Here is a 23,021-nt window from a genome sequence, read left to right as displayed (position 1 = left end):
TGACACCTATGCAGCTTTAGTGCTTTTTGCAGATTTGCACTACAGTCCATTTATCATGGTTTCCTATGGAACACGATCTGTAGTGCAAATCTGCAAAATGCAAAAAGCACTAAAACTGCATAGGTGTGAATCCAGCCTGAGGCTTGATTCACATCTATGCATGTTGCTTTTGAGCGTTTTTGCAGTTCTTTCTTTTTATTGGTTTTATTGAGGCTGGCAACCCTGATGGGGCCCCCTAGTGGCATGGGGCCCTCGGGCAGTGCCCGAGTGCCCCAATGGTCAGTCCGCCCCTGGCTGCATCATGTATACAGTCCCCATAGCTGCAATTGTAGGATAAGAAGGACAGTAAAACTGTAGCTCAACTGCCCCGGTGGTAAACAAAGCCTAAGCAAGCAGCTGTAGTAAAAGGACCCCCGCCCCCCATCCAAGCTATGAGGAACTAGGCAGGGGAAAAAAACAGCATTTGAAACCTATCCACGGACAACTAGGGACAGAAGAAAAGTGCCCTTTTTTACAAACTGTAATTTTACAGATGGCTGGCAACACTGATGCCGGGATAAAGTAACTTGCTTGTGCATGTGTTGGAGTTCCGTTATTCCAGACAGTCAAAAGGCAGAAGACTGAATCTGGAAGAAGACTGGGAGAAGGTGGGAGCATTGGGGCTGGAGGGGAAAGCTGACATTTCTGACGCTATCACATTATGGCAAAAAGCTCATGAGAGCCCAAAATCTTTTATTTGATAATTCAATATGCTAAAAAATATGCTAAAAACTATTTTTATTATTATATAAACACACCTCCCAACATTTTGAGATGGGAATGATGGACACCTACTGTATTTATCGGCGTATAACACGCAACAAGTGTGGCTGAAAGCTGTCGAGAGCGGCCAAAAGCCGCAGAGAATGGCTGAAGGTGGCCAAAAGCAGGACATCCAGCTCTGTATCTCGGCAGCGCCATTTTTAAATGGCAAAGCTGAAAAAGACCCTGACAAGGCTGCATAACAACAAGGCTACATGACTAGGCTGCATGACAAGGCTGCAAATGACCCTGACAAGGCTGCAGATGGATGGGCAAGGCTGTAGATGGACACTGATAAGGCTGCATTGATGGACATTTAAATGTAAGTTTTTTTCCTTAAACTTCCCTCCTAAACTTGGGGTGCGTGTTATACGCCGATAAATACGTATTTGCAAACATATGTAAGCATAGGACACACCACCTTATAGGAGAATTAACCAAAAAAAGGTTAATTAAATCCACAAGGACTTTTTTTTTTTACCATTACTATTCCTTTATATTGGCTTTTAAATTTACAAATGCAGCAATTTAGAAATTGAATGAAAGTTTAGCAATGGGATAAGATAAAAGATAAAAAGTGCATTTTAGATACAACTATATGGATTAGACCAAAATGAGGGACAAATTAGAGGCAAAGAGGGACAGAGGGACATTGCTCCAAATCAGGGACAGGCCCTAGAAATCAAGGACAGTTGGGAGCTATGTTTTAATAAAGGATTCATACAGTGCCAACAGTTTGCACAGTGCTTCCTATTAACCACTAGGCATTTGCGCTATAGCCAAAAGATTGCTACAGCACAGACTCCAATTGCCGAGAGGGCATCCCTGGACATCGTCTAGTTTATTTCCCCTCTGCGTGCCGCCGCAGGCGCGCATTAGGGAAATTTTGTGTTGGCCGTGTCCCTTGGACACGGCCAATCACAGATCGTGCTAAATGGCCAATCACATCGGCCATTTAGCACTCGATCTGAGTGTCCAATGAGAGATGATCTCATATGTAAACATATGAGATCATCTCTCATTGCCGGCTCTCCCTCCTCACACAGAGACAGCGTGCGAGGAGGGAGAGCGAACGGCTGCAACGTGAGTGTTAGAGAGAAAAAAAAGCGAAAATAAAGTGCCCACAGTGCCATCTGTCCCCAGTGCCTTCTGTCCTTAGTGTCACCTGTCCCCAGTGCCACGTATTAGTGCCACCTGTCATCAGTGCCACGTATTAGTGCCATCTGTCATTAGTGCCACGTGTCATCGGTGCCACATATTAGTGCCATCTGTCATCACTATCACGTGTCATCAGTGCCATGTATCAGTGTCATCAGTTCCACCTGTCAGTGTCATGTGCCATTTGTTATCAGTGTCACATGTCATCAGTGCCACGTATCAGTGCCATCTGTCAGTGTCGTGTGTCATCAGTGCCAGGTATTAGTGCCATCTGTCATCAGTGCAACATATTAGTGCCATCTGTTATCAATGCCACGTGTCATCAGTGCCACATATTAGTGCCATCTGTCATCAGTGTCACGTGTCATCAGTGCCACATATTAGTGCCATCTGTCATTGTCCTGGTGCTCCTGGACAAAAGTGTAATAGGTAGTCAACAAGTTAGATGTGTAATTTATGCTCCTAGAACACGTGATGGCGCTCCCTGCATGTTGGGCCTCTCTATGTGGCCAGGCTGTGGAAAAGTCCCACACATGTGGTATCGTAATACTCAGGAGGAGTAGCAGAATGTATTTTGGGGTGTCATTTGTGGTATACACATGCCATGTGAGAGAAATAACCTATTACACTGACAATTTTGTGGAAAAAGAAAAATCTTCATTTTGCAAAGAATTGTGGGAAAAAAAATGACAACATCAAAAAGCTCAACATGCCTCTTACTAAATACCTTGGAATGTCTACTTTCCAAAAAGGGGTCATTTGTACTTTCCTGGCTTGCTGGTCACAAAGAATGAGATAGACCACCAGTACATCAGATGTGATTATTTTTTTATAATTTGCTCCATACCTTGTAGAATCTCTAACTTTCACAAAGACCAAATAATATCCATTAATTTGGGTTATTTTTACCAAAGATATGTAGCAGTATAAATTGTGGCCAAAATTTATGAAGAAAAAATAATTTGCAAAATTGTATCACAGAAACTAATAAAAATTTGTTTTTTTTCCCAAATTTTCGGTCTTTTTTCATTTATAGCGCAAAAATAAATAAACCAGAGGTGATCAAATACCACCAAATGAAAGCTCTATTTGTATTAAAAAAAGGACAAAAAATTCATTTCGGTACAATATTACATGAGTAATTGTAAGTGTGAGAGCACCGAAAGCTGAAAATTGGTCTAGTCACAAGGTGGGTTTAAGTGCCCGGTAGGTAAGTGGTTAACATAGGGACAGATGTTACAGTCACAACAAAGTTTAATACAGGAGGAATCAGAGGGCCCTGCTCATTGGAGCTTACAATCTAGAAGGGAGGGTCATCTGATATAAAATGTGATAACTGTGGGTAATGGGCTGATGGAGAAAACAAAAGTACAGTTGTTAGGTGAGGGCAGGATAGGCTTCTCTAAAGAGAAACGTTTTCAGGGATCGCCTAAAAGTGGATAGAGTAGGAGATAGTCAGACAGATTGGGGTAAGGAATTCCAAAGTATGGGAGAGGCTCTAGAGAAGTCCTGGAGACGAGTATGGGAGGAGGTGATGAGGGAGATAGAGGGCAAGAGGTCAGTTTGAAAGGTTTGGTTGGTATTTTGAGAGCAGGTTAGTGATGTAGCTGGGGGCAGCAGAGTGGATGTTGTTAGTACTTTGCGGTGAATGTGTTGCAGCCAGTGGAGGGATTGACATTGAGTGCCGGTTCACACTTGTGCGATGCCAGACATCACATGTAATTCGCAGCGCACGGCTGTTCACATTACATGCGATGTCTGTGCGGGTGCGATGTCAGCCATACAAGTAGTATGGCTGATATCGCACCGCATTCGGTCCAAACACGCACAGGACCCTTTTTTCTGTTCGGACCAGAATCGGATTGCATGTGTGTTCACACATATGCGATCCGATTCATGTCCGAACTGTCAGTTTGCAGTGCGATATGCAAGCTGAAATGGGGGTGTCGTTAACATATAATGACACTCCCCATCAGATCGCATATGGCAGTGTGAACTGCCGTGCGTGTCGAGTGTGATGCGGGAACCTGCAGTTGATTCGCAGGGTTCTCGCATCGCACTAGTGTGAACCGGCACTGAAGGGCAGCAGACACTATCACACCATCGTTCAATGTCATCATTTAGACATAATTCAGATTAGTGAAAGGTTTAGGGTCCAGTCATAGTGTCTTTGGTGGACAGTGCTGACACTATTGGCAGTAATGGTCTTCCACCAGTAGATGGCAGCAGCGCTCAGTGTTTGGTCTCCTATCAGCTGTCCTAGGTGCTGAGCGTCATAAACACGGAAGTGGATCCCGGTGTTGGTGAGGGGATGCCAGGCTGAGCTGTATACGGAGAAGGGGCACAGCACACACAGGGAGCGACTGTACATGGCACACTATGGCGGGCTGGGCTCCCCCTCGCCTGGAAGACTTTATACTGACTGACAAGTTGGGTAGTGGCACCTATGCCACCGTCTACAAGGCCTACAGGAAGGTAAGCACAGCTGGGGCTGAGTACATGTGTATCTGTCCTGTGCCAGGGCGGCCAGCCCTCCCCATACAGAGAATCTACTAATACAGAGAGCCATGCGAAGTCCTGGTCATGCTCTATTCAGTCTGATTAGTGGCATAGCATGGTTTGTCAGTGCCTGGGGCAAGGCAACTCATTTGTGCCCCCTAACCCATGGACTTTAACCACTTTCCTACTGGGCACTTCTACCCCCTTCCTGACCATGCCAGCTTCAGCGCTGTCACACTTTGATTGACAATTGCACGGTCATTCAACGCTGTACCCAAATTACATTTTTGTAATTTTTTTGCACACAAATAGAGCTTTATTTTGTTAGTATTTACTAACCACTGGGTTTTTTATTTGCTAAACAAATAAAAATTATATTTTTTTAATTTATTTTTATAATTTGTTATAACATTTTTCAAACAGGTAATTTTTTCTCCTTCACTGATGTGTGCAGATGAGGAGACACTGGTGGGCACTGTTTGGCAGCACTGGTGGGACTGCAATGCTAATCAGTGCCAATGTCCCTTTATCACAAGCCGGTCATCAGCTCTCCTCTCCTCAGGATGTCAGTGTGAGGAAAGAAAAGCTGATAACCAGCTTGTGTTTGCTTCCATGATCAGTGGTCATGAGACACAGCTGATCATGTGGTATAGGGCCGCTGTGATTGGCCCTTTACCCTGATCTGTGATCAGCTGAGTTCAAAGGGTTCGGCCATCACAGAGTGTACCGCAGGAGTACGTATATGTAAGTCCTCCAGGCAAACTAAGCTTGCGATATACCCGAAGGATGTGCGGTGGGGACAGCCAGTTGGTACATGTTGAGTGCAAAGGTTGAAGCAGCACAGTTGGAGCATGGAGGGAACTCCTGTAGTGATACAGGTGGTCCTCTCCCCATCTTACCACATGGCTGTAGAAGACTCCCAGGCTGCCATCTCTGCTCCACCTCTTTTCCAGTTTCAGCTTCTAGACCAGCCACCTGTGAGTGGGTATAAGGGAGAGTTTGGCAACACCCCGCCCACACACCACCTCCTCAGCCCACTGCACAGGGAGATACTGCACAGCTGACAGAGAGTCTCCACTGGCTGCAAACCTCAGGATTCTGTGTTCAGGGTACTAGAGGCACACAGCAGTCGGGGGAGAAACTCAAAAGCAGACCTTGCCAGCCCAGTGACACAGATGGGTGAACCCTAGCAGCCCCTGGATTAGGGTATGCCCAGACACACCACCTGCACACACCTATGGTGAGCCCACACTCTCAATCCAGCATGACACTGTGTAAGCCCGCACAATATCATACTGTGCCCCTCTAAATGTTGTACCTGAGGGGCCCGCACCGGCTGCTGCCCCCATGCTATGCCACTGATGCCAAGACTGTTCTGTAGACTTGGATAGAGTGTAGCTGGGCTGACTCCAGGGGTGAGCTGTGGTTTGGTTTTGGGCACAGTGACGCATCCTAAATTCCAATCAACTGCAGTCAGGGTGCCCCCCCCCCCCACAGCCACATGTATGTAAAAAAATAAGGACTCATGTAATAATGGACCGCATAGGGCCAAATTGCACCAAAAAGGTAATGGGCATTTCCATCTCTTTGCATATATGCGGCTGCGGGTAGTGCCCTGGCTGCAGGTAGTGCCCTGGCTGCAGATCATTGGGTGGCAGTGACAGCGTCCTCCCGGGTTCATTCAAAACCCCAGTTCAGATGAGACCAATGCTTGTCACTAGTTAAAACCTCCTTCCAGTTTTTTGCCATCTGTATCTTGGTTAGATTTTCCTGACCTCCTGTCCCCGAGACACCACAGGAAGTGACAGGAGGGCTCTCCAAGGTGTGCAGAAGTCCCCTTTAGGCAGGTGTCCCCGTTTTGAAGGTTTCACCTCTATTTCTGTTCCAGTGACAACCACATTTGTGGATTTTATTTTTCTAATTTGTCGTAAAAATGGCTACAGGGCAAAGAGAGAGCGACTTCCTTCATCAGGGACACAGACAGCCATTAGAACCTGAAAAAGAAGAATTTTGCAGTAAGGCCTGGTTCACACTAGTGTGATTTCACATCAGTGCAACTCGGCATGGAAAAGGTTCCTGTATTACTTTGGTGCGATTTTGGCCCCATAGACTATACAAACCTTACCAAAGTTGCATCACATAATTGCACTAAAAGTCATATAAAAATGATATTGCAGCAGTGTGAACCTAGCCTTAAGGTTCTTCAGGTTAGTTGCCAACATGTCACGTACAACATATTATACTTTACAGGTCCATACATTCATGTCTAAATACCTGTATTGGAGCAGCTCATGAAATGGTATTGAACTGTGAAAAAAAATCCCTTCATTATTCTGTGCTTTCCAGTTTCTCTGCTCTTCCCCTGATAGAAGCCCAATTTATGGGTGCAGAGCCACCTCCCCCTGTTCTGTGAGCACATCTGGGGGTGGCGGCATATCAACTTGAGAGCTTCCACCCAGTTCCTCGGTTTTCTTATTGGTCACTGGGATGCAACCATTGGTTGTTATGAAGTAGACCTGTTCCCTAGCTACCAATAAAAAGACAGATGAGGTGAAATGGGAAGTGAGACACCCCCCCCCCTCTTTGTCTCCTGGGGCACAATAGCAACAAAAGTGTAGTGAGCCTTCTACATTAAAGTATATCTAAACCCAAGAACAAGAATTCCTACATTGCAGCTAACAGTCCTTAGATGTAGTGGCTGCATTAGTCCTTTTTTTGTTTTCTTTCTTCATGTGCTTTTCATGTGCTGATCAGTTGTGTTTTAGCACACTAGAACTGCACAGGTGTGAATAGGCCCTTAGGCCCCATACACACTTTCTAATTTTTTTCTAATGATTTTTGTTTTCAGATTTACCAAAACCATGTAGTGCAAGAGCCTGCCTGATTGCATACACATTGAAACTCTTAAGCATCGTACACACACTTTGATTTTTGGACAACAGAACGTCCGATTTTTGTGGCGTGCCAGTCTCATGGCGAAAGTGAAGAGGGTACTAACAGAATACAACGTCAGAAGTGACGTAATGTGCTGAATAGTTTTGTATGTATTCTGTCTTTCTGAGCATGCGTAGTCTTGCTCTTACGATTATTTTCGTATGAAAACCGTACTAATGAAATGAAAATTGGATGTTGAGTTAACATCCATAAAAATTTTATAGTCTGCACATCCAGCTTTTGTCTGACGAAAAAGTGAAATCGACTGTCCAAAGCACCACACTAACGGTAAGATTTGCGGACGATCGGTCATTGTTACACAATTGACGTCCGAAAATCAAATTGTGCCTTTAAGGTTTTTTTTACAGTAAAGGGCCTTTAAGGCTTGATCTCATATTATATGGTTTTGGTGAATCTGAAGACAAAAATCTGCAGAAAATCTAATAGTGTGTGTGGGGTCTTACTCTCCCAACTTCTCCAAATAGCTTACCTGCCTGTAAAACACCACCTCACAGGAGAGATGCTTGTGATAGTTCTGCTAGGGTTGTGACAGATTCATGTATGCCATACTGACAGGTACATGAATCCATGTTCCATACTTCGCACAACCATGAGACAGATTTCTAAAGTATAGAGTATATATGGCGCAATTTATGAATCTCATGGATAGTCTTTAATATAAATCCTTTTTCGTTCTATTGCGCCTAGGAAGCACAAGTGCAGCGTTTAGCCTGTCAAGGTCTATGGCATGCTGAGGCTGGACAAAGCTGAATTATTTACCCAGTGATACTTGCATTTAGGGCCCTATATATTCAGGGATGAACGCCTGGAACATAGGTCTTCTGGGTTCTGGGAATTCATTCCTGAATGCATATGGTCCTAAATGCAAGTACCACTTGGTACAAAGATAAGCCTTGTCCAGCTGCAGCATGCCATATACTTAGGCAGCGGGCTGAAGACTGCACCTGTGGACTCTCACAAATACGGGGATACCCACACAGCAGCTAGATGCCCTGGTGTGTAAGGGGTCTTAGGCTGGGTTCACACTGCTGCGGGGGGAGATCCGGATGTGATTCGCACCGCAAATCACATCCGATCTCCGTAGCGATGCGAGTTCAGCCATACAGATAGTATGGCTGAATTCGCATCGCTCCCGCAGCAAACTCGCACGGGACCCTTTTTTTGGTCCACAGCAGAATCGGATCGCATGGGTGTTCACACCATGCGATCCGATTCCTGTGCGAGTCTGCAGATCGCACTGCGATATGCGGACGGATCTGGGGGTCTCATTAACATATCATTGACACTCCCAGCCGTCCGCATAGGGCAGTGTGAACTGCCGGCGGGAGGTGTTTGCGATGCGGGAAAACGCCGCGGATTCGCGGCGTTCCCGCATCGCAGCGGTGTGAACCCGGCCTTAAGAAGAAGAGGACCTGCTCTGTAAATTTTTAAATATTCCTTTAATATTGATTTTGTAGCTTAATTCCATTTTTTTGTGCAATAAAGATTCCTTTCAAGTGTTATTATTTTAAAATGTAACGAAAAAACACAGTAAGGCTTCATTCACACTTGTGACTAGGACCATTGGTGATTATGTGCGGATGACCCAGTGTGGGCTTCCAAGTAAATAGCTGGGGGGAAAAAGTTCCATTCAAAGCATTGGGAAGCTGACAGCTCCTGCAGCTACTTTCATATAATCACTCATGTAGTGATTACCTGATCAGCCCTGGATGCAGTCTGCAAGCAGCCACGGTTAGCTGCAGGAGCAGTTAGCCTCCCATTGCCTTCAGTGGGGCTGTTTCCCGCCAGCTTATCGCTGGGCATGTAATCGCTAACGACCCCATTCTTAACTGTGAATGGAACCTAATAGTATATGTAAACCAAAACTGTGAATTTCTCTATTTTTGGTTCATATTCAATTGTGAAATATTCCTTTTTAAAGCATTTTGTTTGCATCTATTTGATATGTGTAAAAAAAAAAAAAAAAAAAAAACACGACTGATCTTACCAGAGATCAGCTATGTGCTCTATGTTTTGGAGAATGGGAAAGGGGGAGATTTCTCTAGTCCTTGTCCAGTTTTTGTTGCCCTGATACAGTATGATGAGTGAACATCCTTACCCTAGACCAGGAAATGTATTTCTGGCAGGATCAACAGGTGAAAATACAAGAAGCATGAACAAAAAATGAATACAGCCACCACATCCAAAAGCTGGTGAGCTTTGATATAACATTTTGTTTTTTGGTTTAGTACCAGGTTAACCTAGCTTGTTAGTGCCCCGTTATTGTATCAGTAATGTGTCCTCTGTGTACTTTCCTTCCCCAAACCATTAGCGGAACACCCGGGAGGTGGTAGCTATTAAATGTGTCAGCAAGAAAAGTCTGAACAAAGCATCTGTCGAGAATCTCCTGACAGAAATCGAGATCCTAAAAACAGTTCATCACCCCCATATACTGGAGCTCAAGGACTTCCAGGTTAGTGTCTACAGTTGTCGCTTGTCAGAGTGTATAATATTGAAAGTAAATCTGACCAAATCTTGGAAACTCTACCCACCTGGCAGTCATGCTCATCTTATAGGCCTCATGCACACTGAACGTTAAAATAACATTATAAAAATGACAGTAGTTTTGCAGTTTTTCCGCGTTAGTGTGTATGTATGTGTGTGTGTGTGTGTGTGTGTATATATATATATATATATATATATATATATATATATATATATATATATAATTTAACCACTTCCAGACTGGCTCACGCGGATATATGTGGGCACTTTGAAGAGGGGTATTGTTGTTATGACAGCAGCTAGCTACCATAACCCCGGTATTTTCTTCTTCAGTGAGCTGTCCGGCTTCAGATAAAAGTGGTCTGCGCCGCTTACCAGAGCCGTCGGTAGCGAATGGAGATGAGCGAGGGGAAGATGGCCCCCTCCCGTTTCCATACCATTGCAGGGCAGAAGCGACGTCAAAATGTCACTTCCGCCCATAGCTCTTAAAGAGACATATTTATTTATTTTTTAAATTTTTTTTTTAAAGGACATTTAATTTTTTTTTTTTATTATTGCATTTTAGGTCTTTTTGACCCCAGATCTCATATTTAAGAGGTCCTGTCATGCTTTTTTTTCTATTACAAGGGATGTTTACATTCCTTGTAATAAGGATAGAAGTGACACAATTATTTTTTTATTTTTAACAAGAACCATGTAAAAAATAAAAGGTAAAATAAATAAGATTATTTTTTTTTTTCTTAAACGCACCCCATCCCGCCGAGCTTGCGCACAGAAGCGAACGCATACGTGAGCAGAGCCCGCATATCACCGCGATTAGGAGAGCGAGAGCAATAATTATAGCCTTAGACCTCCTCTTTAACTCAAAACATGCAACCTGTAGAATTTTTATAACGTCGCCTATGGAGATGTTTAAGGGTAAAAGTTTGTCGCCATTCCATGAGCGGGCGCAAATTTGAAGCGTGACATGTTGGGTATCAATTTACTCGACGTAACATTATCTTTCACAATATAAAAAAAATTGGGCTAACTTTACTGTTGTCTTATTTTTTATTTTTTTTACAAAAAAAGTGCACTTGTAAGACCGCTGCGTAAATACAACCGCCATTTTATTCTCTAGGGTGTTAGAAAAATATATATAATGTTTGGGGGTTCTAAGTAATTTTCTAGAAAAACAAAAGTTTTTAACTTGTAAACACCAAATCTCAGAAAGAGGCTTGGTCCTTAACCACTTCAGCCCTAGAGGGATTTACCCCCTTCCTGACCAAGACCTTTTTTTGCTATACGTCACTGCGTCACTTTAACTGACAACTGGGCGGTCATGCAACGTTGTACCCTAACAAAATTGGCATCGTTTTTTCCCCAGCTCCTGAAAGCGATTTTAGGGCGTTCAGACAACAGCCCATAAACTCCACTGCTGATAAATGTCCAAAAACGTCCATGTGTGCATGGACACATAGGATAACATAGAGGGGAGTTTATGGGATGTTAAGAGAATGCCCACACTCCCAAAAACTGAGTCACTTAACAGGAACCAGCATGCACAAGGCAAAGTCAATGTGAAGTGAGGCCTCCTGATGTACAGTCTTGCTTTGGATCCATGACTAAAAGCATTAAATCCATTAGGTCATAAGGACAGCCAGGGAATAACATTTTAACCACTTGCTGCCCGCCGCAGGCCGATGTACATCCCTACTTTGGGGACAGATATCGTTGTTATGACAGCAGCTAGCTGCCATAACCCCAGTATCCCTGTGTTTGGCCGGCGGTCGGCTACAAGATAAAAGTCTCTGCAGCGGATTCGCCGCAAGATCTTTTTTATTGGTGGCAGGTGAGGACCCGCCGCGATCTGGTGCCCTCCGCCGTGATCCGGAGCCATCGGCAGTGGCGGAGGCGGTCGCGTCTTCTCACTTGCTGTGCATGGAGATGAGTGAGGGTAAGATGGCCCCCACCCATCTCCTTGACACTGCAGGGCGGAAGTGACGTCAAAACGTCACCTCCACCCATACACTTTATGGCACATTTTTTCAATGTCATTTTTTTCAAATAACTATATATTTTTTTTTTTTCTATTACATTTAAGTCCAAATATGAGATCTGAGGACTTTTTGACCCCAGATCTCATATTTAAAAGGGCCTGTCATGCTTTTTTCTATTACAAGGGATGTTTACATTCCTTGTACAGGCAGTCCCCAAATTACGAACAGGTTAGGGACTGCCTGTTTGTTCTGAAGTCGGATTTGTTTGTAATCCAGACGCGCTTGCGCAGAACGCCGTTTCTGATGTTTTCTGCTGTTTTCCAATGTCGTTTTCAGATGTGCCCGCCGGCGCCGCCTGCTGTCCATAAGTAGGAATCATTAACAAGTTGGATGATTCCTGTAATAGGAATAAAAGTGACCCAATTTTTTTGGGGGAAAAAACAGTGTAAAAATAAATAAAATCAAGTAAAATAAATAAGAATTTTTTTTTAAAAACTCCCCGTCCCGACGAGCTCTGCATATGTTAAAATGGTAGTTAAACCGTGTGAGGTATCGCCGCAATCATTAGAGCGCGAGCAATAATTCTAGCCCTAGACCTCCTCTGTAACTCAAAACGTGCAACCTGTAGAATTTTTTTAAATGTCGCCTATGGAGATTTTTGAGGGTAAAAGTTTGATGCCATTCCATGAGCGGGCTCAATTTTGAAGCGTGACATGTTGGGTATCAATTTACTTGGCATAACATTATCTTTCACAATATAAAAACAAAATGGGCTAACTTTTACTGTTGTCTTGCAATGAAAGTATTGCAATGACCGCCATTTTATTCTCTAGGGTGTTAGAAAAAAAACAATATATAATGTTTGGGGGTTCTAAGTAATTTTTCTAGCAAAAAACCTTTTTAAACATGTAAACACCAAAATCTCAAAACGAGGCTGGTCCTTAAGTGGTTAAGAAGGAGATGTTGGCAATGGTTGCTTCTGGGCTTTTCTCAGTACTGGTTTGCTTTACATTTTATAATTTGTAGTAATGTAAAGAGGAAGTACCGTACAATACATTTATGACACTTTTTTGACTCGTGCTCTATTAACTGACTCATGAGCAGCTGATGTACATTTATAGGTTAAAATCGATTCCTGCACAAGAAAGTAAAAAAACCTTCAATATAGACAGCTGTACCAAAAAATAAAATGAACAATGCTGACTGTTGATGTGACAATAAACATTTTGTTTTTGTTTTCTTGCACTGCATCATGACAGTGGGACCGGGATTACATATTTTTGATCACTGAATACTGTGCAGGAGGAGACTTGTCCCACTTTATACGGTCACGGAGAATACTTCCTGAGAAAATTGTTCAAATCTTTCTTCAGCAAATTGGTGAGTAAATAGACTGGTGCTCTTTGTGGTCTTTTTTTTTGTTAATGCTGTTTTACCTTGCATGTCATTCATCCTCATCCGGACATTGTAATTCCCATAGATTTTTCACTTCATTCTGTTGATCTGTACGCTTGTATTCCATCTAAAAGCTTTCTGTTGTTTGTGTTTTTCTTATTCGTCTTTCAGGACAGCCACCTCTGAGAGACCTTGGCTCCGACCCTCACAGGAAACACTGCCTTAGTTTGGAGAATAAAGCCCTTCCTTCCCCGCTGGACCCTCAGTTCTGGTGACTCTGTGCTCCATCTCCCAGAAAACTTGGAGGCGATTAAACAGCTGGTGTGCAGGAAGCTCCTTCGACATTCGCAGCCCAGTGGCGGTCTTGGAATTTTTTACAGTGTGGGGCAGAAAAAGGTCTAACCATTAGCATGCAGAAAAGCCAGCTATCAGTGCTTTTCTGTAAAAAGCTGTAGCTGGGAACCCTTGGATGGCAATGTTTTTTTTTTTTTAAGTTTTAGGCAGGCAGAGGCCAGTTTCCAGTCCTCTGTTAACCATGTGGGATCTGTCCTTGGTGCTGTAGGCGCTTATAGGAGAGCCGTTTGAACCCATTGATTCTTGTGCGGTGACATTTTTAACCCTAGAGACAGGTTTTTTTTTTTTTTTGTTTTAGTGGCAATCACTACTGCCAGGAGGGTTGGTGAATTGGAAGCTCTCTCCATCAGGGCTCCCTTTCTACAGATTTTTTCCAGATTGAATAGTTTTTAAGATGGATCCGGCTTTTTTGCCAAAAGTGGGCTTTAAGCTTCACAGAGGACAAGAAATTATTTAGCCGACTCTCTGTTCGCATCCAGTGGATGAACAGGAATGTACGTTTCAGAAATTGGATGTTAGAAGATGTGTCCTTCAGTACATAGATAGTACGAAGGCATTTAGGAAGTCTTATGCCTTCTTTTTTTTTGTTTTCAGGGTTTAGGAAGGGTTCTAAAGCCTCTAATTGTTTGTTAGCTAGATGGCATAACCACTTGCCGACCCGCCGCCGTGAAACAACGTTATGTAATATCGCTTCGCCCTGTGGCCACTACGGAGTATGAACAGCGATCTGTCATCTCCCCTGCACAGTCCCCTCCTTCCCTTCGGTTAGAGCACAAACTAGGGAACACATTAACCCCTTGATCGCCCCTATTGTTAACCCCTTCCCTGCCAGTGACATTTTTACAGTAATCAATGCATTTTCTATAGCATTGATCGCTTTATTAATGCCAATGGTCCCAAAAATGTCTCCAAAATTGTCCTATGTGCCCGTCATAATGTCGCAGTCCCGATAAAAATCGAGGATCGTAACCATTACTAGTAAAAAAATTAAAAATAAATAAATAATAAAAATGTAATAAAACTATCCCCTATTTTGTAGACGCTATAACTTTTTTTTTTTTTTACGAAAAGTATGTAGAAGGATACATATTGGCCTAAACTGAGAAAAAAATTGTTTTTTATATATTTTTGGGGGATATGTATTGTAGTAAAAAGTAAAAAATTTGTTTTTTTTTTTTCAAAATTGTTGCTCTTTTTTTGGTTTATAGCGCAAAAAATAAAAACCGCAGAGGTGATCAAATCTCACAAAAAGAAAGCTCTATTTGTGGGAAAAAAAGAACGTAAATTTTGTTTGGGTGCAATTGTCAGTTAAAGCCACGCAGTGCCGAATCGCAAAAAGGGCTCTGGTCAGGAAGGTGGTAAATTCTTGTGGTTAAGCTGGCCATTAGTCAAGCCTACATAGCAAGCAATACAGAGGTCCCTAAGGGTATCAGGGCCCACTCCACTAGGGCTATGGCGACTTCACAGGCGGAGAGGGCTGGTGCTACGCCAGAGCATATCTGTCAGGCAGCAACTTGGTTCAGTCTTACCACCTTCATCAAACTCTGCTGGTTGGACCTGTTGTCCACTAAGGATCAGGCTTTAGGGGGAAAGGTCCTTCAAGGGTAAGTGTTTGTTTATCCTCTCAGAGGTGGCTGTCCTGAAAAACAACCAGGGAATACCAGAATTGCACTTACCTGTAACGTCTTTTCCCGGAGTCTTTCAGGACAGCACCATTACCCAACCAAATAATGTTTCTGCATTAAGTGTCCCTGGCAGGAGAACCGTCAGGAGGGATAAAAGTTTTGTATGGCATGTTCTTATGTCTCCCCTGCTGGCCAGAGGTACTTGTGAAAGACTGAGGGTCCGGTGGGGAAGGATCGGCTTTAAAGTGGAGTTCCAGCCTGGGGAAAAAGAAATAATTAAAAGTCAGCAGCTGCAAATCCTGCTGACTTTTAATACAAGGACACTTACCAATGTCGGCACCCCAAGCCGATGTGTCCATCGGCTCTGGGTGCAGGCGCCAGCATAGCAAGTAAGGGAAACTGGTAGTGAAGCTTTCAGATGTTGTGGTCAATTGTTTAAAACCGCAATGTAATTTTTCCTGGAACTCCGTTTTAATCTTGAGGCTAAGGCAGTGTTTCCTGTGAGGGGAGGAGTCAAAGTCTCCGAGATGGCTGTCCTGAAAGACTTCTGGAAAAGACATTACCGGTAAGTGTAGTTGAAGTGTTTTTGATTTTGTTTTGTTTTTTTAAATACTACAGTGTGTTTAAAAAAAAATTCTAAGACAATTAACTACATGTAAAAAGGAGCTAGCAATTGTTCTCTTTTCCTGTCCCTCTCCTACTCCAGAGAAATTACAACTCAGATTTGTTTAGAAAAAGTGGTATTAAACCCAAATGCAAATATTTTATTCTATTGCAGCTTACCAATTCTTAAAGTGATATTAAAGGCTTGTTTTTTATTTATACTTGCCTGCTCTGTGCAGTGGTTTTGCACAGAGTAGGCCAGAGCCTCCTCTTCTTGGGTCCCCTGCCAGCTCTCCTGGCTCCTCTCTCCTGCCGACTGCCTCCACAGCAAGCAGCTTGATATAGGGGGCCCCCAAGCAGGCTCTCTATAGTGTGTCCTGAATGGCCCCTCCCCGCTCTCTCCTTATTGGCTCACTGGCTGTGATTGACAGTATTGGGAGCCAATGCTGTCTCAGCCAATGAGGAGGGTCAAACCTTTTGAGAGCAGAAGTTCTCGTGCACATTGCTGTATCAGGATGGGGCTCAGGTAAGTTTTAAGGGGAACTGAGGGTGCTGCTGAACACATTAGGTGTTACACGAATGCATGCTTTCAATGCATGATGGTAAAAAACTTGAGCTTTTTACAACTACTTTAAATTTGAGGGCTGCATTAATTTTCTTTTTTAGGCATTCTTCTATTTTCTTCCTGTGATCCAGCCAGTAACTCTGTTTTTTTTCCCAACAGAACAAGCTATCCAGCAGAATGTATAAGTTTACATTAATGAGACAAATTATTTAACACTGGCAGGGGTTCTTAAAATGATCAGATTTTATTTACTCTCATAAAATCTTTATCCCAAAAGGAAAAAAAAACTTTGCTGTAACTGATTATAAAATGTGAGCTGGAGTGTGGTTAGTGTTTCTAAATCTGCTAATACATTTAACTCTCCCCTCCACCCATACTGATAGTGCTGCCGTCGACTGTGCCTCCTGTGCTCATTCATCCAGAGTTGCGTTTCACGAATACAGGAAGTTTTAGAAGCAATTGGATCTGAGGCTAAGGTGGACTTTTAATGGTACCATAATACTTAGGATACACACATATAGATAAAACCAGATATTATTGCGTTTTACAACAACATATTTAAAACATACAATTTTAAAAACTCTGTTGAATCATAAAAAAAGGTGTACAACTGAGAGAAATAGTAATACCAGTTCACCCTGTAGCGATCATATTAGCATTCTCGACATGTTTAGTGGACAATACTCCACTTCTTCAGAAGATTTATTTGCATGTATGATATTGTTTATAGGACAAAGGTATTGTATAATACTACAAATAAAAAAAATAGAAACATATTAAACATAATAACGACAAGAAACACATTTAAGGCCATTAAAAGGCAATATAACCATAATATATACATTTATCTCTATCTCTCTCTTATGGTTTTATATATAATATTAGTATGCGTGGTGTCACCCTAACCCCCCCCCCAACACACATGCAACCCTTAACCACACAGACACGAGCGACGTCCGTGCAGTGTGTCGCCCATCAGACAGGAGGTTTGTTACTGGCCAGATCACAAGGTGAAGACGGGGAAAAAAAGCCTAAAGCCCCATACACACTATCAGTTTTTCCTTCAGGTTTACCAAAACCATGTAGTGCAAGGACCTGCTTGATTGCATACAAATTGAAACTCCTAAGGTTTGCCTCATATTATATGGTTTTGGTAAATCTGAAGGAAAAACTCAGCAGAAAAACTGATAGTGTGTATGGGGCTTTAGAAAAGAAAACTGATGCAGCCTCCACATCTAATGATTGGTAAGCTAAAATATAATACATTTTGGTTTTAGTTTTAATACCACTTAATAAAGGCAACATTTTCATATTTCATCTACAGCCTATCTGCCGCAAAGCTCAACAAAGACTTTGCACTTCTGCTTTGTGGAAGGTGACAACTCTCTGAAATACATAAAATAAAAAAACAATGTGGGGTCCCCACCAGATCCATACCAAACCCTTGGGTATTAATTACCCTGGTATTAATTTTTGAGGGTAACTCCACGCCATAAAAAAAAAAAAAAGGCATGGGGCTCCCTCCCCAAACCATACCAGACCCTTAATCGAGCATGCAGCCTGGGAGGCCATAAAAAGGTGGGGGGGGGGGGACAAGAGAGTGGCCCTCCCCCTCCTGAACCATGCCAGGCCACATGCCCTCAACTTAGTTATTTAAGAACTGTCAGACTGCAGAGCTCTCAGTCGGCAGGAAGCAGGGCCTAATACAGATCATGTGTGTTTTTTTTTTTTTTTTTTTTTTACTTTTGGGTCACGATGGCGTTGACCATGATTAACGCTTAATCTACACTGGGGGATATTTTTTTTGTTGTTGTTTTTGTAATAAAGGAATTGTCAAAAACTTTCTCTGTGTTTTCATTTATTTTTGACACTTTTTGGTGAATGTGTAGGGATACGATGTACCTCTACTCATTCACACAAGGGGCGGCCAGGATTCCAGCAAGCCCCCCACCCACAGACCCACACAACCACCGGCCAAGGTTGTGGGGATGAGGCCCTAGTGCTCGCTCATCCCTTTCCCCCTTTCCTGGCCTGCCAGGCTGCATGCTTGGATAAGGGTGTGGTATGGATTTTGGAGGGCACCCCCACGCCTTTTTAATTTTGCCAGGGGTTCCCCCTTAAAATGGATTGGGGGACCCCCGCAATGTGTGAGTGTGTGTGTGTGTGCTTTTTTCTTTTTTTATGCTGGCAATTCTTTGGTTTAGATTCAGCTGTCAGCTGATGAGCCATTGGTTGCTAAGGACACGGTGACCGCTTTCTCGTCCAGCTCCTTAACAACCAACTATTGTTAAAGGCCCTGGTGGCTGCCGCTCCAAAAATTTGCATCTGAGCCGTATCTGAAATTGCAGCTGAACAGCTACTTTGGAAATTCGCAGTGAGAGTGGAGCTGAAATTCACATGTACATGTGTGAACCTAGCTTAACTACTTAAAGACTGCCCACCGCAGATATACTGTGGCAGGGCAGCTCTATTGTGTCAAACAACGTACCTGGACATCATTTTGTGCAATGGATAGCCAGGGCCAGAGGGGGAGCCAATCAGTGAGTCCATCGGATGCAATGTCTGCCGGGGCCCACTGATCGTTCCCCAGAGAGGCAGAATGGCGATCTACCTATGTAAACAAGACATGGCCATTCTGACAGGGAAGAACACAGTGATCTTGTGTTCCTGCTAAGCAGGAACATGGATCTCTCTGTTCTCCCAGTCAGTCTATCCACCACACAGTTAGAAACCATCCCCTAGGGACACACTTAACCCTTTGATCGCCCCTGGTGTTAACCCCTTCCCTGCCAGTGTCATTAGTACAGTAACGGTGCATATTTTTAGCACTGATCATTGTAATAATTAGGGATGCACCGAAATTTCGGCCGCCGAAGCATATCGGCCGAAAATGGTGTTTTCGGCAAATTGCCGAAAGGAAAATCTTGCCGATAATGGGTCAGAAAATGGGGGCGGGGCCTTGCGGGGCTCCACCTCCTGGTGCCGCCCATTGCACGGGTGTTTTCCTGGCTCGTCCCCAGTCCTCCGTCCTCCCTCCTCCTTTCCTCCCGCCCGACAGTGCGGTGATCTCTGTGTGTCACAGAGCTGTGCATTGAATTGCCTGGGCGGCTGCAGTAACAATGTCCCGCCTCCTGTGACAGACGGTACACTGATCCAATGGCGGGACATTGAATCAGCGTGACGTGATTACAGGAGGCTGGACATTGTTACTGCAGCCGCCCAGGCAATTCAATGCACAGCTCCGTGACACACGGAGATCACCGCTCTGATCCGGGCATGGGTAAGTGGAGATGCATGTGTTACATTGGATCCTTAATACATATTTGGTGGCAGTGTGCCTTAATCATCCCTTTTTAGGACAAAGTAATAGAACTAATCAAATTGATTACAGAGACCACATTGGTACTTGATGCAACATGCTGCTTACTGCATATAGCAAACTGGCCCCAAAAAAATAAAAATAAAGTACAAGTCTGAAACTATCTACCTCTGGCCACTTGTGTGAATGTAGCCATGCTATATAAACCAGGTCACAGGACAAAGGCTGTACTCCCTTTATTGGCCATATAAAAAAATAAAAAATAATAATCTTGATTTTGTCCCAGCTAGGTTTTTCTCGCCATGTGATAGAATGGGGAAGGGTTAAGTTATTGCTAGTAGAGGTAACGATATGAGCATTCCCAATAGAAGTCTGTTGGAACGGAACCAGGTAGCTTGCTTGGGGCCAGTTCACACCAGATGCAGTTCCGTGTGCTTTTTTTTTTTTGCACAAAATGCATGCACAGTGTTTTCCATGTATTCCAATGGCTCTAGTTCACACCATGCAGTCAGTTTCCACACCGGAAACTGACTGCATGGTGTGAACTAAAGCCATTGGAATACATGGAAAACACTGTGCATGTATTTTTATCAGGCAGGCTGCATCTGAGGGGAACTGGTGAGGCTGCTTTGATCTCCTGTACCATGCCTGCAGTCTCTGACCATCTCCTCTACCATGCCTGCAGTCTCTGACCATCTCCTGTACCATGTCCCCAGTCTCTGACCATCTGCTGTATGAAAATATTTTTTAAAAACAGTCCTTTTCGGTATCGGTGCTGTTTCGGTATCGGTTTTGGTTTTCGGCCTAGTGTATTTTTCATTTTCGGTATCGGTTTCGGCACCAAAAAACCCATTCGGTGCACCCCTAGTAATAATGTCACTGGTTCCCAAAAAAGTATCAAAAATGTCAGTTAGGTGTCCAATTTGTCCGCCTCGCTAAAAATTGGTGATCGTCGTCATTTCTAGTAAAACAAAAATCAAATAAATAAAAATGCCAAAAAATACTCCATAGTTTGTAGACGCAATAACTTTTGCACAAACCAATCTATATACGTTTATTGGGATTTTTTTTAACCAAAAATATGTAGCAGAATACACATTGGCCTTAATTGATTTTTTATTGGATATGTTTTATAGCAGAAAGAGATATGTAATATAATATAATAAATAAATATATAATAATTTTCAACATTTTCACTTTTTTTTGTCTAAAGCGCAAAAAATAAAAACCGCAGAGGTGATCAAATACCACCAAAATAAACCTCTATTTGTGGGAAAAAAGGACATCGCTTTTATTTCGGTATAGCGTCGCATTACTCATTTAAAGTAACACAGCACCATATTGCAAAAAATGGCCTGGTCATAAAGGGGGTAAAACCTTCCGGGGCTGAAATGGTTAAGGAGTGTCAGATGCCTGGTCAACTTCTGTGCTCTGTGTGGTTTCATGTGCCTGCCAAACACTTATTTTTTACCTGGTATTTAAAAGAAAGAAAACCATATATTACAATATGTCATGGTGGTAGAGGCTTTGTATGGCTTTGAGAAAGAAAAGCTCAGTGTTGATATGGCATAAAGTGCCCAGAGAGTCTGTGTAGTGGTAAACTTTCTTTTTAGAGAGTGGAAGCGAACCCGTCAATGGCTGCCTCCTAGTTTATATTCAGGTTTTCTAATGTACATGAGTATTGGTGAATATGCGTGATCAGAGCAGTTACCAGACTGTTAGAAAACCCTGAGTTGTAGAGGCAATGTTGGACATTGGCACAGAGTACTACTTTACATGTTCACAGTGTTCTGTGATTAATGGAGTTCTCGTTTTATTTACTCTTATTTAGTATCCAGACATTACATTTCCAAAGTTTGACATTGCCTTTGCATTATTCCTGCTTTCAGCTAGTGCTTTGAAGTTCCTGTATGAAAGAAAGATTTCCCACTTGGACTTGAAACCTCAGAACATACTTCTTGGTAGTCTGGATAGACCACATTTAAAGTTGGCAGGTGAGTGTTGGCTTTACTGGAAGTGATAGAATATAATTTCAAAGTAGTTAAGTTCTGATTTGTAATAAGTTGCTCATGCATACATTTTTGTAGTTTTCATTAAGATACTGTCTCTGTGCCAGTTCACATCAGTGCAGCTTCAAAGCTGACTTTCCCGCATGACTTCATCATGGCTTGCATACAACTTCTTTAACAGAAGTCAATGCAAGTCGTGTTGAAGTCACCCAAAAGTAGCACAAGAAAATTTTTCATAAGTCAGAGCGACTTGCGTCACACTGATTAGAATGATTCCCTTGCTATTAATGGGGCAGGACTTGTTATGCAACTTTGTTGAATCAGTTTGAACCGGGGCTAAACATTTTATTAGAGTTGGAATACACAATCCAGATTTAGATATCATCATGGATGATGTGCATTTCATTAAAGTGTACTTCTTTTTTTATTTTTATTTTTTTTCATTTGTGTGTGGGGAAGTGGTTAGACCCTCTGTCAGTTTTTTATTGAAGTTTGTGTCCCCATTGGGGAGGCTTGCCCCTCTATTTATACTGGCAACCATTGTCCTCTAAAAGAAAGTAAGAGGAAATTCAAAATTTTACAGTTGTCCTCAGAATATGAGGGGAAATGTTCCAATGGGGACAACTGTCTAGGAAGGGGCATTGCCCTCCCTTTGGGAGATTTCCTTCTAGCTTCTTGTTGCATGTCTGTGACAGTAAGTGAACGAAAATTTCCCCCAGTGGGATACAGACGTAAAAAAAAAATGGGCACAGGTTTTAAGTCTGTTCTCGCTACTCTACAAAAACTAAAAACTACTGCACATACACTTTATAACTAAAGCAAAAACTTTTTTTTATTGCTGTCTGTGCCCCTGTTAAGGAGATTCACCCTCTCTATTTGTGCTGTTTACTATTAGTCTCTAGAAAGGTAATAGAAGGGAAATCTTCCAATGGGGACACTAGTTCTGGTGACCTGGAGGGACCCAAAGGATTACCCTAATTGGCAGGGATTTATTCTAACTTTCTTTTATGAGACAGGAAGTAATAGTAAGTGTAATGCTGCATACACACGATTGGACTATCCGACGGACAACCCGCCGGACTTTGCAGCGAAGGTCTGCCGGAATTTCCGAACGAGCGGACGTGCCCACACACGCCCACACATGAACTGACTTTTCCGGCGGACTATGTGAGAGTCTGCCGGACTTTTGAAATGAACGGACTTGCCCACACACGGAGTAAAGGCCGTTCATTTTGAACGTGGCTCCAGGTAGACGGAACTAGCGAAGGAAGTCAA

At 43.0% G+C, this 23,021-nt stretch overlaps 1 protein-coding gene across 2 annotated transcripts in view; it reads left to right on the top strand.

The window, feature by feature from the left end:
- The first annotated feature begins 4,214 nt into the window (after positions 1-4,214).
- The window catches only part of ULK3 (unc-51 like kinase 3), a 62,275-nt gene continuing 43,468 nt past the window's right edge, over positions 4,215-23,021 (top strand). The window contains exons 1-4 of one of the 2 annotated variants that reach the window (XM_077472657.1): positions 4,216-4,434; positions 9,725-9,865; positions 13,136-13,256; positions 21,627-21,731. In XM_077472657.1, coding sequence (XP_077328783.1) covers positions 4,339-4,434; positions 9,725-9,865; positions 13,136-13,256; positions 21,627-21,731 — 463 coding nt within the window. In that variant the 5' untranslated portion in view covers positions 4,216-4,338. Of the gene's footprint in view, positions 4,435-9,724; positions 9,866-13,135; positions 13,257-21,626; positions 21,732-23,021 lie in introns of both variants that reach the window. The other variant, XM_077472658.1, reaches the window with a different exon arrangement.

Source organism: Lithobates pipiens, unplaced genomic scaffold (genome assembly GCF_037356315.1).
Source record: "Lithobates pipiens isolate NorthernLeopardFrog02 unplaced genomic scaffold, aLitPip1_a1.2 Scaffold_8, whole genome shotgun sequence".
Lineage (NCBI taxonomy): Eukaryota > Metazoa > Chordata > Amphibia > Anura > Ranidae > Lithobates > Lithobates pipiens.
This window is presented reverse-complemented; position numbering and strand designations above follow the sequence as displayed.